This window comes from Clarias gariepinus, chromosome 15, assembly GCF_024256425.1.
Source record: "Clarias gariepinus isolate MV-2021 ecotype Netherlands chromosome 15, CGAR_prim_01v2, whole genome shotgun sequence".
Lineage (NCBI taxonomy): Eukaryota > Metazoa > Chordata > Actinopteri > Siluriformes > Clariidae > Clarias > Clarias gariepinus.
The window spans coordinates 18,099,388-18,115,575 of record NC_071114.1 but is presented as its reverse complement, the minus strand read 5'-3'; the positions used below and the strand labels follow the sequence as shown (position 1 = coordinate 18,115,575).

The following is a 16,188-nucleotide window of genomic DNA, read 5'->3' as shown; positions in this document are numbered from 1 at the left end:
ATAATTTACCATAAATACACAGAGTATGACAGAAGACACAGAAATGACTGTAATGCAACAACATATTGTTTATTGTTATGCAGAAAGACAGGCAGACATATACATGGGCTTCAACCTGAAATGGTAATATAATAGCAAGCTTAAACTTTTTTTTTTACCAATTTCTAAAACCTCTGTAACCGCCAATGACGTGTAATAACGCTAACATATAATAAATGTAACTGCAAGGATTCAAGAACGTGTTATTTAATATTATTAGTATTTGCAAATAAATAAAACCCTTTGGAACATAAGAGGAACAGGACACTTCATCATACTGAAACATTCCTACAGAACCATGATCCTAAAATTCTGAAAGTACAGAATAGATAATAAAGTCAAAGATCTCAACTCGCAGTGCTGGGCTACATTTTATTTTATTTTAAATACTTGACAAAGAAGAAAGGAGAGGAGGTTAATCTACTTTAATTTAGGACTTTGTGTCGTGTTGCAGGAGCAGCAGACTACTTTCCACATCACTGCCCCTTTTCTGCAACCAGACGCAAACTACCTCCTCCTCTTCCTCCTCCTCCTTCTCCTCCTGTCTTTTTGTCTCTTTTCTGCTTTTTGCCAGGCTTCAAACAGCTATTTATGTGTCCCACAGTAATTGTGTCACCGGCAGAATCTGCTTGATTTCTTTTCCGTTTTTCATTTTGCATGACAATGGAGCTTTTCAGCAGCTGCCTCTTTTACACACACACACACACGCATACACACACACCCACGCACACACATTAGGAACCCTTTGAGACAGAGATATTTCATCTCATGCCTGTTTGGTTTGGATACTTTGTGTGTGTGTGTGTGTGTGTGTGTGTGTGTGTGTGTGTGAGAGAGAGAGAGAGAGAGAGAGAGAGAGAGAGATTAAAATAAAGTTAATTAAAAAAATAAAGTTTTTAGATTTCATAGATTTTGCTCAAATTTATTTACTCAAATATTAAGTCATAAACATTTAAACCTCAAGGCTTCTTCATGCAATAAATAAAAAATATATAATAAAATAAAATATGTAAAAATTAGCCATGAATACTGTACAGTTCCTTAAATTTTAATGCTGCAATAATTAAAAAAAATATTGCATTATTAATCCCCCCCTCCTCCTTTAAAAAAAAAAAAAAGAAAGAAAGAAAAAAAAAACATATATTTTAAAACTTGTAAAAGAAAATTCAGTTCTCACTCCAACGGTCAGCGTTGTTTGTCCCATGAGAGAGCACCCAGCTGTTTTTGGGCGGGTTTTCCATCTGGCGTCTCTCCTAACCTTTCCATCCTCCTCTCCGAAGTGGTCCCCCCGCACTCACGCATGCACACAAACACACACGCACACACACATTTCTCATGGGATTTCGGCTGGGCATAAGGCCAACACTCTGTTGCTGTGGCCCTGAAGAGTATGTGGTGTTTATAAAACTGCTTTTATTCAATCTCTACATTCATTTAGATTTATCTTCTGTTGTAATAAATCTAAGTGGCATTTATTTCGGGAATATTTAATTCCCGGATGCCTTTTTTTTTAAATATTTTTTTTTATACAAACTGCTCATCATTTCGCTGAGTGATTTATAAAGCATGCAGCACACCTTAAGCCCTGAGGCGGTGAATGCGTCAACGCACACAGCACCTGGCAGGAGTATTCACCCCCCCAGTACACACATGACCAGCAGTGTTGTGCTGAGGATTAAATAACACATCTTTTAACATATTAACATATTATCTTCGACATAATCTCATTGTTAACTTTGTCCATCATACACTTTGTCCACATATCAACAAGCTCTTAAATTCTCTCATTAAAAAATGTTTTTTGCTCGCACCGCAGTTACAAGTTAACTAATGTAACACACTGACACCTGCACAGCAGTGACTGGGGGGACAGTAGCCTTGAACTTAAAGTACTAAGTGCAACCAACAGAAGTTTTAATATAATCGGAGTGCGGATCATTTTTGATGTTTCATCCTTTAATAAATAATAAATTTTATTTACTGTATTGTTAACAGTATTGTTAAATATTGACACCCCTACATAATCCTTAATCCTGGCCATTTTCTTTTATACACAAGAACACATTTACAGTTCAGCCACTGACTACACCTTCGTGTATAATTGTTTAAATCAGTGTTTTTCAATCCTTCTCTAATACTCAGTTTCTAGACTTGACAAGTATTTCGCTCGCGGTTATTCTTTTTACTAAAATCCAAATTGCACTCCTGAAGGGCTTGTTGAGTCAGATGTGTTAAATTAGGGAGTGTTAAACCCCAAAGTCAGTGAGTCACCTCGACAGGATATGATGGACACTTGAAGGAATCTGACAGCTTATGATGTCACACATGAAAGACAGAAGCACAGGACAACTGTTTTTTTTAAATATTAACAAATATGTATTTTACTAAGAACATGTTGAAACATAACATTTATGAACATTACAAGACATTTATGAACATTCCAAGAGAACTGAAGTTCATCAATATAAATCAGATTTAGAGCACAGTGCAATTTAGGGTTGGGTGATACAGTAAAAATATCACATCATAATACTTAATATGGATTACAATGATTTGTTTTAGTAACAGTTTAAAAAAAAAAATTTTTTTAAGAGCAGAAACACCTAAGTAACACAATGTTAACATTATATAAGTGTTTTTTGTTTTTTTGTATTGGTATTAAAATAGAGTATCAATAATGTTTTCATTTATTCATTCATTCATTTTTACTAGAAATAAGCAAAATATTGTGTTATGTAAACATATAATGTTTACATTAGTTATGGGTTGTTTAAAGTCTAGATTTTATCATGAAGCCTATGAAACCATAAGCAATATTGATATGATATCATCATATCAGCACAAGTGCGGCATTTATCTGAAATGACAGATGGGTGGAAAGCATTCACTCTCTCTTTTCAGTGTTAAACCTTTAGCCTTAAAAAAACATTACAATAACAAAGAAACTCTACATAAAATGTTGGCTACTTTTGATATAGTACGAGTAGTAGTAGTCTGTTTGGTCATTAAATAACCAAATGCACCCCGAGATGGTATGAAGAGGAGCCGTCATATGATTCATCAAGCTCCTTGACCACAGAATATTTAGCAATATGTCAAATATACAAAAGCCAGGATAATTAAACATGGGCATTTATCCAGGCATTTATATCTCTATCCATAAACAACAAAAAAGAGCCGCACAGGGTGAGACAGTGTTAATACATCACTCATTCACTTATCCAGCTGACGCCGGTCTGTTTTTTAAACACACAGCTGAGCCACAGCTTCCGCGTCTGATAAGCACCATGTTGTTTCAGGCTAAATCCCATACCTTCAAGGTTAAACCAACATCTAACACAGTGTTTCCCCATTTCAGTTTATCGTCAGATTCTCAGAATGAAAACCAAAACCCTGCTTGAAAATCAAAGGAGGTGCAAAAATGAGGAAATGAATGGGTAGGATTAAGTTGCCTCGAAAGTGTGTTTGATGTTTGTGTGTGTGCAGAGCTTACAGTCTTACAGAGTTAATTTAAAGTTGAAGAAAAAGTCCACTCTTGATTTATCTCCTACATTCCAAACTGTCTACTTTTTCCTTTCCGAAATGACAACTGCTCCGTTTTTGTACCTTCCAGTATTCTTTCCTTTCATTCTTTCTTTCTTTTTTGCAGTTTTATTTCCCCCACCCCTTGCATTCCTCAGCCAAGGAGAGGACACATTCCCCTGCATTCCTTACGACACTGGACATCTAGTGAGACAAAAAGAGAAAGAAGCAGAGAGAGAAAATCATGAACTCTGAAAAGCTGTGGCATTTCTATAAAAATCCAGTACATTTGACAAAACAAACTTAGGTCATAGTTTCTTTACATTTCTCCCATTTCTGTATAATTTATATTAAAGTGTTATTAAATCCTGGATTCTGATTTCTATAGAGGTATTGGTTATTTACTGGTTTATATTTATAATGCATTTATAGTTTCTATAGCAGCATCTCATTCACAGGGTCTGGTCCATTCATACAGTGACTGGTCCACATAAAATATGTGTAATCTCTAATACTGTTTATTTACAGTAAGTTGTCTTCAGGACAGCAATTGACGCCCAGTTTTCTTTGTATTATTAACTTTGAAAAAATGAGCAGAGGCTGGTAATGAACGACTAATCAGAGCTGCTGTAAAAAGTACAGTAATAGTTTATGTATTTGTCCTCAAATTGCTATAATATAAGAAAAATAAACATTTAAAGACAAATTATTATAAGATAATAATAAAAAAAGGGTGGAAACAGGAAGTTCATTGTATTACAGCACCATATTAGTTATTATTTTCCCATAAAAGCACAATCTGAAGTATTTTATCTCTTGAACAAAACAAAGCTATATTACTATGAGAATGTATCAGTATTACAGTATGTTTAGGCCTGATTTTAATAGATTTGTTATAGCTCATGTTTCACATACTTGTTTGATGTTTAATAATTATATTGCATGTACACTGCATTGATTTCTAAGCATTTTAGAATTTGATACTCTTCTAGTCAAAGTGCTGCTACAGACAAACATTATTCGAATCAGTTATATTCTGTCTGCAAATTCAGCAGTCGTGCTGCCCAGACAGCGAGCCTCACATGGCACCAGCGGGAAACACTTAAATGCTCAAATGAGGCTTCATTAGATGAGCTGTCAGGACCAGAGGCTATAATAAACCTGCAGAAGCTTTTAGAAGCCTGATCCCACTAATAATGATGCACCGTATCATTATCTGTCTGCTTGTAAACAAAGGTTCAGACACAGTATTTGTGCAAAAAACAACAAAAATCTTTGTTGTGTATGCGATAGAATTTCACACACACAAACTTGAGATGGGTATCTGCTGTGAATGTGGAAAAAATAAAGTTTGGCAATTTAAAAACCCAAAAAATCCACTTTGCTATGACAAAAAAAATCCATAATGGAGACATGGTTAATAAAACAGCATTAAAGATAAAACAATGTTCCATATTTAAATAGCGGTTAACATCTGACTGCCAGCGTGGTGTTTGCATAAAAGCATACAAGATATAACTTTTCAAACATTTAAAATAAATACATAAAAAGATTAAAATCTAATAAAACTCCCCAGCTATAAGTTTTAATGGACCCATGGGCTACACTGATGTCTATAAAAGTTTTTTATTATGAGTATATTAGGAGTATCCATATTATTATTGACCTTTACAGATAATTTGGACTTAGTTTTTTGATGGATGGGAAATTAGTTTATCTCTGACCAATCGACTGTTATGAAAATGTCATTACATGATATTAAACATTTACAATTTTGGATTTTAGTTATTTTTTTAATTATTATTTTTTGTTCTTTTAGTTTTTTTTATCAGTTAAATTATAAACATAATTCAACACAAAAATTACAAGAAAGCTATTGTGTTGAATTCTGTATATGCCAATCAGAGAGGCCACGCCTCCTTCACTGGAACTGACACACTAAGGCCATGGCTTATTCACTTAATGACACACCCCTTCACTGGAAATGACACACAGAGACCGATGAGGCCATGCCTCTCTCACTTAGACCGACAAACGGGCTACACCACTTCAACAGACAAAGACAATTTACAGACTCAAGTGTCTTTGTACTTTAACATGTCTTTAACATTTGTAATACTTTAAATTAGTTTTCTTTTGAGGGGCAAAAACATGAAAAATTTTGATGAGCCGTGCTAAATTTCTCGCACACTGGAGCTGCAAGTGCTATTTTAGCATTTACTCTTTACTCCACTTGTCCAGATTATTTTAAGCAGTTGGACTCATTCCATACTCACCAACCATCTTAATTTACAAAGCAGTGTGGAATGAAACACAGCCACTATAGAAACGAACCGATGTGTGTGTCTCAGAATGGCGAGTGTGTGTGTGTGTGTGTGTGTGTGTTTGCACACATTTTTCCTTCTGCACCTCTGTGTATAACCTTTGGTCCGAGTTACGGCAGGAAACCAGAGATTCCGGTTGTTCAGGTCATGTCTGGGAGCAAGGCTGTGTGTGATGAGTTAGCTTTAGTTTCACTGAAATTAGCAGGATGTAATTTCCTACCTCGATTTCACTAAAACTTCACTGAAACTTTCACGAAAGAATTTAGACATTTTTTTTTAAATTTTACAAAGTAAATATTCACCTAATACTGGCTAGATTGCTTTCAAACATCAGTTCGAGAAATTGTATGTCTAGTGGTGTAAATAAATGTTAACAGTAACTAAATTAAAGAAATACTTAGCTATGTAAGTTTAGCTCCACCCCTGTAGTTGTATATGGTCGTATGTTAGTGAGCTAGCAAGTTTATGCTAACAGTATCTGTTGGTTATGTTTACTTTTAAATAAAATTGTGCTAGCAGCTTACGTAGTACATTTTTCTACTATTTTTATAATCATTTCCGCCATGTTTTAACCACTGTATATTTTAACCTTTGTTATGGTTTATTATGCTTCCGTCCAGCTGGGACCATCTTTTCATTGGTCAGTTCAAATTCTACCTAAAAATGCCTACATAGATGATTTATTAGTAATATATTGGATAATAATTATCAGCACATGTCTAAAAAATGACATGATGTAAGCGAGGCACTGCTCATATTGGTTGTGAGCAGAGATTTGCCCTCTCACACCTCTCAGATCTCAGGGGACACAGGGGGTGTGGAGTGTGGACTCCTGGGTCAATAAATCCTATAAACATCAAGTAACGGCTGTCAGTCTGCTCATTTGAGCCATGTTGATCACATCTGCTCCCCAACACACACACACACACACACACACACAAGCCAGGCTGCTTCATAATGAGCAGGTGTAATTACAGCATGCAGGCGCTCGCATCCATCCATCACTGTCACAGAGCTGCTTGATAAATTTGCATTAGCTTGGACAATCCTGTATAAAAAGACATGTGTCAGGATGTCTGGGTCGTCCTTACTAAGCTAAAACAACGGTTGTGAGAAGCCTTTCACAGACAAAATCTGTCTAATAAAGAGGACCTTGTTTGGGTCGAGTCAAGAGCTATTTTATCATACTGTTGAACTCGGACTTATTCAGCTAAATTTGGAATTGTCTAATTACATTAAACTCCTCATTTACAAAACGTCTGGATAATGACAAACCAGAAAACAGTTACCGTTTAATGTTTAACTAATATTTTTTTGCTGCTGGCTGTAAATTAAAGCAACAAACGGAAAGGAGGGAATATAAGTTAGTGATTTTATCAGCAGTAGGAGTTTCTTAATAAACAAACAATTTGCAATAAACAATTCTTTAAACACACAATGTACTTTGTGAACAGGAAGTTTTAGGTGCTGAGCAAGATAATAGGAAAAGATTTGGGTATTCTATGTACAGAAGTAGGGGTGTAACAATACACTCCGTTTATGTTTTGGGTTGTACAATGGTTTCGAACAACGAGGCTTTTAAAAGGATTTGTTTCTCCCGCTTCTGGTCCACAAGGATATTGAATATTGGGATAGAGAAAATAATGCCTTATCAAAAAAAAAGTACAGGTTAGAGAAGGGTACAGATATGCAAGAGAATTTTTTTTCAATCATGCAGGCAATAATAGATAGATAGATAGATAGATAGATAGATAGATAGATAGATAGATAGATTATGTATATGTAATTGGTTATATCCCTCATGCAAATGTGTGGATGATGTGTAATTGTGATTAATTGTGTCAGGGGAGTTTGTATGACTGGTAGCCAAATGGGAGACTGTCACTGTTTCAGCTGGAGCACGGCGGGAGTAAAATCTTTATGCAAATCTGCTTTAGCCTGGGGCTCAGGACACTGTGTGTGTGTGTGTGTGTGTTTTTCTGTGTGTGTGTGTGTGTGTGTGTGTGTGTGTGTGTGTGGGCGCAGTATGTGCACAGATGTGAGAATAAAAGCCTTCTTTCAGTTGTCTATCTTGGACGGCTTTAAAAAAGTGCATTAATAAAACATAAGTACTGAGTGAGAGCTGCGAGCGGGACAGCAGCTGAAATGAGCCACGTGACCTTTGACCCGGTTCAGGTGTGTCACACAAGAAACAGAAGGCTTCTTTTAACACAGCTTTTCCTGGTACTCTCTTTTCCAGCATCTTGGTTAAAGGAACCACACTGAGGCTTTTTATTAAATACTTAATCTTAAATAATGACTCCAAAAAAAAAAAAAAAGACAAAATAGTGCCGCTCCTGATTATAAGAAAATAAAGTCATTAGCATTAAAATGAATTCATTAATATCACTATACTGGACAACAGAAAGTACAGGCACATTGCCTGTTTGTGTAAAACGAAGTCAATTGTGGTAGTTGCTATCCAGGTAATCCAAGTTAATAATTAATGATTTTTATGCTTTAAATTAGTAATATGACTTTCATACGGTTAGCAGTAGCCTAGCAATGCAGAGTGTATATAGGACTGGCATGTGTAAAGACTTATTCAAGTTATTTTTGTCTGTTTTACACCTGGATAAACTCCAGATAAAGCTTCTGGAGTTTGCTTTAAACCTCACCGACACTGGGTCATTTTTACACTTTGTTATGTGTAATATTTGTGTACACTTTCCAGAAACAGGTATGACATTTTCAAACGACATGAACAGACCTGTTTCCTCTCATAGGAGAGTATTTTAGTATTTTCGCCTTAAGCTGACGGCTTCGAGAGCGGCAGGTATTTTTAGTTTGGAGCTTCTGGACGGAGTAAAATATAGTTTCTTCTTCCCTCAGCCTGCGTGCCTTTCTCCTCTGCTGTTACCGAATAAGTATGATGTGCAAAAAATCAACATCAAATTAACAGGCTTTAAAGCAAAATGCAATAACAAATGTGATGTGCAGTCTTAAGAATTCGTGGCCCTTCAGCATGTCTCCACCCCGTCCATCTGTTTACTGCCGAGGGACAAAACGTAGCGTGAGGACTCGCTGTGAAGTGTGTTAGCATACTCTCAACTTTGGAAGCTAAAAAAGGGGACAATTTTGCAGAATACCTGTTTTGAGTTTTCTATAAATAGAAGACCTGCTTTGGCAATGTGGCATTTCCAAATGTTAGGTTTAACCTGTTTTTCCATCAGCTCGCAAAAAATATTTTAATTGATATTACCCGGGAAAGACAACCATCCATCCTCAGACTGGCAGTTTTGTGACTTTGAATGATGAACATTCACCTGCTTTTTGTCACGCTACTTCATTTTTGACATTTTTTGACATTAAAGTATTACGCACATTATGTTCGCTGTTGGTACTGAGTGCAAATAAATACAATTTCTGGCAAAATGGCTAAAGTTTTTGGACATTCTCTATTTTCCAGTACTTATCAGCTCAACATCAAAAGACACATGTTTATAATGTGCATCTTTAAAAATCAACAACAACAAAACTGAAGTAACAATCAGCTGTTTTTTACCATGTTTGTGAGGTTTTACCGGTGAGCAAACAGCTGTTTTTGGTTGTATTACAGTCTTGACACATTCTTGTTAACCAGCCCTGATTTAAAGTAGCAGTAAGCAGTACTTTTGGTTAGGTTTGTGTACATATAAAAATAAGACTCGTATTTAGACAGAGTAAGGAAGAAACAGTTTTGGAAATACAGCTCCTAAGTATTCTGGTGCTCTCTTGAATCTTTTTCTTAGGATGATCCTAGACACCTAGGCAATACTGGTCACTTCCTCAAACAGGTTTCTGTCTACAATTCCGTAAAGACTTTTTCATTTATTTGTACTAGAATTTTGTTTCATTATAAGTTTCCTTTTGACAATCAGTCGTGTAGTGCTTCTTGTTTAGAGAACTCCAAATTAACGCCAGACGTGTCGTCACTGTCCATTCAAGCCAAACCACATGCGTTACCAGAACAACAGCAGGCTTCACCAACGCCCAAACTTACAACTGTGTCAATACAATATGGTAGACTAAAATGAAGCTACTAATGTCTCTGCTATTTTCTACCAAGCTTAATTTTTCCTCATAATGTCTTTATACATGTTTAATAAAAAGTCATACATGACATGATCAGTTAAAACTGTGTTGTGCACTTACACAAAATATAAGTTGTCTAATTGTTTTGTAACTTCCTAGCGTGAAAATACAATAATGGACCTTTGGTGGAAGCGGTGTGGAAAGAAACTTTCGTTAAAACATAGTGTAATTGCCAAGTGTGACATACATATCACTTGCTTTAAGAAAATGCTTCAGAAGCTTCATGGTATGAACAGGCTTTCATACAAAAAGCTCTTAGTTTGTTTAGACAGATTTTTATCTATACACTACCAGAATAGAGACTGATACCTTGGATGACTTAAAAACCCTGTTCTGGCAATGTAGTGGATGCATCCCAACATCTCTTTTCCAATATACAATCCCTATATATATATATATATATATTTTATTATAATATTATAATAGTATTATGTATTAAACTTAATACTATTACCATGAAAAGACAATAAATTTGCTTCTCGAAGTAATTTGTGAATGCAATTTTTGTTTTACTAGAACCCTTGTACCTAATAAAAAATAAAAAAAAACGACATTGACACTGAAAAAGATGTGTTTACAATAAACGTCGTGTTCTGGCGACATGGCTGACATTTCAAGACACTCTTCACAATCCCCTTCTACGTAAACATTGCTTATTCTAGCTGCTGCAGTTGACAAGTTTGTATTTTAAAGCCAAACTGGCAGTTGCTTTTTTTTCACTCATACTGAGACTTCAATGTTTTTCAGTTAAACTCAACCTTATTTGGAGCTTCTTGAACAGAAGCAAAGTTTGTTCAGGTTTGTTTACACTTCCGAATAAGTAAACCAGTTTGTTCACGATGTTCCAAGTGTAAACAAGATATTCATTTCAGAGAGATGCCTGACCGGCATCTTACCTTCTACTTTTCAGTAGCATCTTAATTCACTCAAAACACAATGTGCAGTGTAAAATCTCGTCTTAATTTATTTCTCTGTTTAACTTTGATGTCCTCTGCGAGTGAACACAGTGTTGTAGGACAGCAAGCACGGACCTGAGCTTTACTCCTTAACTGTGTGAACTCTCTGCTCTGTAATTAGCCCCTGTTTTATTCTTGCGAGTTCTCTACTTTATTTGACACCAAAGACCATTCATTACGGTTGAAATCTTCCATTACACAGCATTCTTTTTTTATCAAACCACATCTGAAAAACTAATAGAGTAGTAGATAAACTTGTATCTGTGTCATATTTATAGCTTGATTTTATTACTGTATATTTCTCTACCCTCCTACTTACCAAACCAGTTGTCATTTTCAAGATGGCAGGTATCTCCAGGTGCTAACAAACGCAGTGGGAATCAGGGAATATGGAACACTGGTCACACTGTCCCAAGAGTCAGTCGAGGGGTCGTAACAGTCCAGTGTTTTACACCTCTGAGCGCCACAATACCCGCCAACCACATAGAGTCGGTTCCCAGAAGCTACAGCATGACAGCTGATCCTTTTGGCTGTGACGTCAACAAATTTAGTCCACTGGTATGTTTCACTGTTGAAGCGATACGCCGAGCCAGCAGAGAACTCCGTATCTCCGCCAATGACCACAATGTGATTGCCAACGGCTGCTGCTGCTGTGTAACGCCAAAGCTGAGGACAAGCGGCTGGCACTGTCCACCTGTTCTCACAAGGGTCAAAACATTGCACCTTGGGGTATTTGTCTCTGTTGACACTGGTTCCACCAAAAGCAAAGAGCTTATTTTTGGTGCCTACGACCGCAGCATTGCTCACACCTTCTCGAAGAGGTGCAACTAAAGTCCATTTGTTGGATTGTGGGTTGTACTGTTCCACCTGTTTCAGCGAGACTGATGGAGATGCAGGAAATGAGCCTGACAGAGAAGTGTGGCCGCCTACGACATACAGAACGTGGTCCAATTCGGCCGAGCCATGTCCGAATCTTGCTACAAGCATAGGCGCAGCCTTGGACCACTCATCATGTAAAGTATCATAGACCCAGACATCTTTAGAAGCACCATTTTCAGAGCCTCTGCCTCCTGTGACGTAAACTTTACAGCCGATAGCGCAGGCGCTGCATTCTTTTCGAGGGCTAGGAAGGTCAGTTTTGAGCGTGATTTCCTTTGTTTTGTTGTCTATCATGTACACTTTATCACACATAAAAGTCTGGCCTCCCAGGAGAAGCAGAGCTTGGCTGACTTTTCTGGGTCGTGCACAGAAACCAGTCACCACACCGTCATTCTGGAGAATCTTCATCTTGCATCGTACAGCATCTTCGACAATCTCTCGACACACTTTATCTCCCATGATTAGCTGTTCAGAAACAACAGTTCTGAGCAAGTAGGACTCTGGAAGTAGTGCTAAACGGACACAGCGTAAAAGCTCAGGCAAGTCGGAGAGTCTCCTTCCAACATCAGCTTTCACCCAGTCTATAACTGCCTCATACACTACGCTCTCATCCTCCACCTCCAGCTCCTCACTGAAGATCAGCTCCTGTACTTGGTCTTTTGGAAGGTTCAGGAAGTCCTCAGTCCTGTAAAGCGTGGCGAAATTCGCCAAGCACATTCGCCAGGAGAGCTCATAAAGCCTTTGGCACTGATGTGCATCAGAAAGGAGCATCATTCCAAGGCAATTTGAGGGATGCAGGTTCTTCTCAAGGAACTCCGCTGAGGCATCTCGGATGTCATGGAACTGCAGCATGTCTCCGGCTTCAAGCAGCGACTCAGCGTTCTCCTCATTGATGATGATGCGGGCAGAGTATGCATAGTCTAACAGAAGCTCCAGAACCTCTGGGTGCAACGAGTCATGGAAGTTGACTTCTGCATCCCTGGACTCCTTGAGTCCACCGTTAAACATAGCCTCAAAGTAGCGGCTGCAGGAGGCCAAGACGGCCCGATGACACGGAAAGGCTCGATTTCCAGCCTGGAGCACGACGTCGGTGAAGACGCAGCGTTTGCGCAGAAGGTTCAGTTGAGTAAGCAGGCTGTCAGCGTGCGATGTTTTGTGGAACAGGTGGATGTTCATGGAGCCAGAGCTCGACCTGGACTTGCGGTTTTCGTGATTACTCACAGACATCTTTGAAAATCTAAAACAAACAAGTAAGCAGAAAAGGAATATTTTAAATAAACTTGTTATATTTCAAATCAGAATATGGTTGTAGAGCATTGATCAACTTGTGCTGTTAACAGGTTATACCAGAGGTTCTCTAGCTGAAGCCTATGTGGCATTGTCAAGGGGACATCATAAGTATTTGTTAATTATTAAAGCTGCTATATGTACTATTATTTTTAATAGTTAAGAATTTAACTTGAATTCATTGCATACAATTCAAACTATCCATTCCATTTTAAAAGAGCTGTCAGTTTTAGGGAGCATTTATGATCATTAGATTATACAGTATGTGTGGAAGGCAGCTTCTATAGTTCTTTAGTGTGAATACATTTGAAGGTAGCTCATGTGTCTCTCTCTTTTATTGGAGATATTGTATAAATCAAACATTATCTCGCCTATGTCGTGAAACTGAATATACTTGACTCTAACCCTTATGTCAGATGACAAAGAAAGACGGAAGCTCCTGGTGCAAATGTACCAATAAAGAAACTAAACTGGAATGTGATCTGTTTTGAGGTTTACATTTTGCCTACTTTTGCATAATTGTCAAATAGCAGAATAATTGGGTGTGTGCACCTGCTATTTCACCCAACACACACACACACACACATACACAGACACAATGATAAGACGTTTGTCTTACTATGCTTTTGGAGACCTTCTTTTGTAATTACTATTAATGCAGCCTATTGATGCTTTACATACACCTTCAACTCAGTAATGAAAAAGTAACATTTTTGGCTCATCTGCTTGTTTGTTTGTTTTGTAATCATTTCTCGAAACGACCAGATATCCCTAAATATTTTTATATATCATCTCGACCAAGACATTGAAACATGCCCACACCGAGAGAGAGGGAGAGAGAGAGAGAGAGAGAATTCTATATTAAATGTTATTTACAATGTAATCTACCATCTATAACTACTTTTGCAACAATGTAAAAAAAAAAAAACATTTTAATTTTTTTTTTTTTACATTCATGCCATAAGGCACTGCTGAACTACTAGCGAGCGAGCTTATCTAGCCAGGTTTAGTATATGTAACACACATTAATATAAATAAGCTACCATGACTAACACGAGCGATACTGTCCATAATGAACACACACACACACACACACACACACACGCCGTGCCTCCCACCGCTATATCTTACCTTGTCTATTTCGTTTTGTCGCAGTCAGGGTTGTGCTGTTACAGTAATACCAGAGTTCATTAGTTTAGTGTCCTGAGGTCCGCGGACATGCCTGTACCCGGGGTAAAAGAGGAGGAGGAGGAGGAGGAGGAGGAGGAAGGCGCATGTCCTGTGCCGGCTGCAGCAGACTGAGTGTGAGCGGAGCCGCTCGCGCAGCTGTGTCCCACTGAGAGAGCGACGCCCCGCCCCTAATTAATATGCAGAACGTCAGCTAATCACAAACAAGGAGCCTTGTATCCGCTCTCGCTGCCCCCCAGCGGTGAAGGGATTATACTGCATATTAGAGAAGCCCAAAAACATTTATACATTAAATATATATTTAAATTATATAGACATTTTTTGACATTAAAGTATTAGGCACATTTTGTTCGCTGTTGGTACTGAGTGCAAATAAAGACAATTTCTGGCAAAATGGCTAAAGTTTTTGGACATTCTCTATTTTCCAGTACTTATCAGCTCAACGTCAAAAAAGACACATGTTTATAATGTGCATCTTTAAAAAGCAACAACAACAAAACTGTGGTGTTTTTAACAATACTGGAGTAACAATCAGCTGTTTTTTTGTTTTTTTTTTACCATGTTTGTGAGGTTTTACCGGTGAGCAAACAGCTGTTTTTGGTTGTATTACAGTCTTACACATTCTTGTTAACCAGCCCTGATTTAAAGTTGCAGTAAGCAGTACTTTTGGTTAGGTTTGTGTACATATAAAAATAAGACTCGTATTTAGACAGAGTAAGGAAGAAACAGTTTTGGAAATACAGCTCCTAAGTATTCTGGTGCTCTCTTGAATCTTTTTCTTAGGATGATCCTAGACACCTAGGCAATACTGGTCACTTCCTCAAACAGGTTTCTGTCTACAATTCCGTAAAGACTTTTTCATTTATTTGTACTAGAATTTTGTTTCATTATAAATTTCCTTTTGACAATCAGTCGTGTAGTGCTTCTTGTTTAGAGAACTCCAAATTAACGCCAGACGTGTCGTCACTGTCCATTCAAGCCAAACCACATGCGTTACCAGAACAACAGCAGGCTTCACCAACGCCCGAACTTACAACTGTGTCAATACAATATGGTATCACAAACAAGGAGCCGTGTATCCTCTCTTACTACCCCCAGCAGTGAAGGGATTATACTGTATATTAGAAAAGCCCCCAAAAATTATACACACTTCAAAATCAGTATATAAAGTACATGCCTCTTGTCTCACTGTCACATGATAGAATCAACAATGATGCAACTACTTTAGAGGTAACATAATACTGCATATTGCTGCCATAATTCAATTATGCATATATAGTTGAATAATATATACAGTATGTATATACTTAGTATAGTGGTTTAAACTGTGACCTCGCACCTCTAAAGATGAGGGTTCAATTCCTCTTGTCTGTGTGCATAGAGTTTCCTCCAGTTACTCCGGTTTCCTTCCACAGTCCGAAGACATGCAAATTAGGCTCACTTGTAAAGTCTAAACATAGCTCTAAATGCCTTACCCGAATTAGAGGAAAGAATTATTTTTTAAATAAAACTAACTTTATACTACATGCCAAATGTTAAGTGGTCAGTGCTGGAACAGTTTGTCTGAGAACTGTCTGTATGTGTCAGCCTGCTTGCAACTGAACTCAAGAAATGAGATTAACACTGTGATAAAGGTGATCATATTTCCAACAAAGACCACCACCATCACTCCACAGACACTTCTGAAAATTGTGAGATGTTACTCAGCTTTCATAAAGAAAGAGACAGTGGAGAGTAGACTGTGTGTGTGTGTGTGTGTGTGTGAGAGAGAGAGAAAGAGAGAAAGAGAAAGAGAGAGAGACATGACTCACTGTTTGGCTCACCAAAGTGTCTTTGATCATAATCTGACAATTTGCTTATTTGATGTTCATTACACAGAC

General features: G+C 37.5%; 1 protein-coding gene across 1 annotated transcript; it reads right to left on the bottom strand.

Moving 5' to 3' along the window:
- Nucleotides 1–2,460: 2,460 nt before the first annotated feature.
- enc3 (ectodermal-neural cortex 3) lies at nt 2,461–14,404 on the bottom strand. The gene is made up of 3 exons (XM_053512415.1): nt 14,252–14,404; nt 11,274–13,070; nt 2,461–3,765 (listed from the first exon to the last, which is right to left on the bottom strand). Exon 2 carries the CDS (start codon nt 13,058–13,060, stop codon nt 11,291–11,293), a length of 1,770 nt encoding a protein of 589 aa, XP_053368390.1. The 5' UTR covers nt 13,061–13,070; nt 14,252–14,404; the 3' UTR covers nt 2,461–3,765; nt 11,274–11,290.
- Nucleotides 14,405–16,188: the final 1,784 nt, after the last annotated feature.

Coding starts and splice junctions, on each gene's coding strand:
- enc3 (XM_053512415.1), bottom strand. CDS start 13,060: ATGTCTGTGAGTAATCACGAAAACCGCAAGTCCAGGTCGAGCTCTGGC.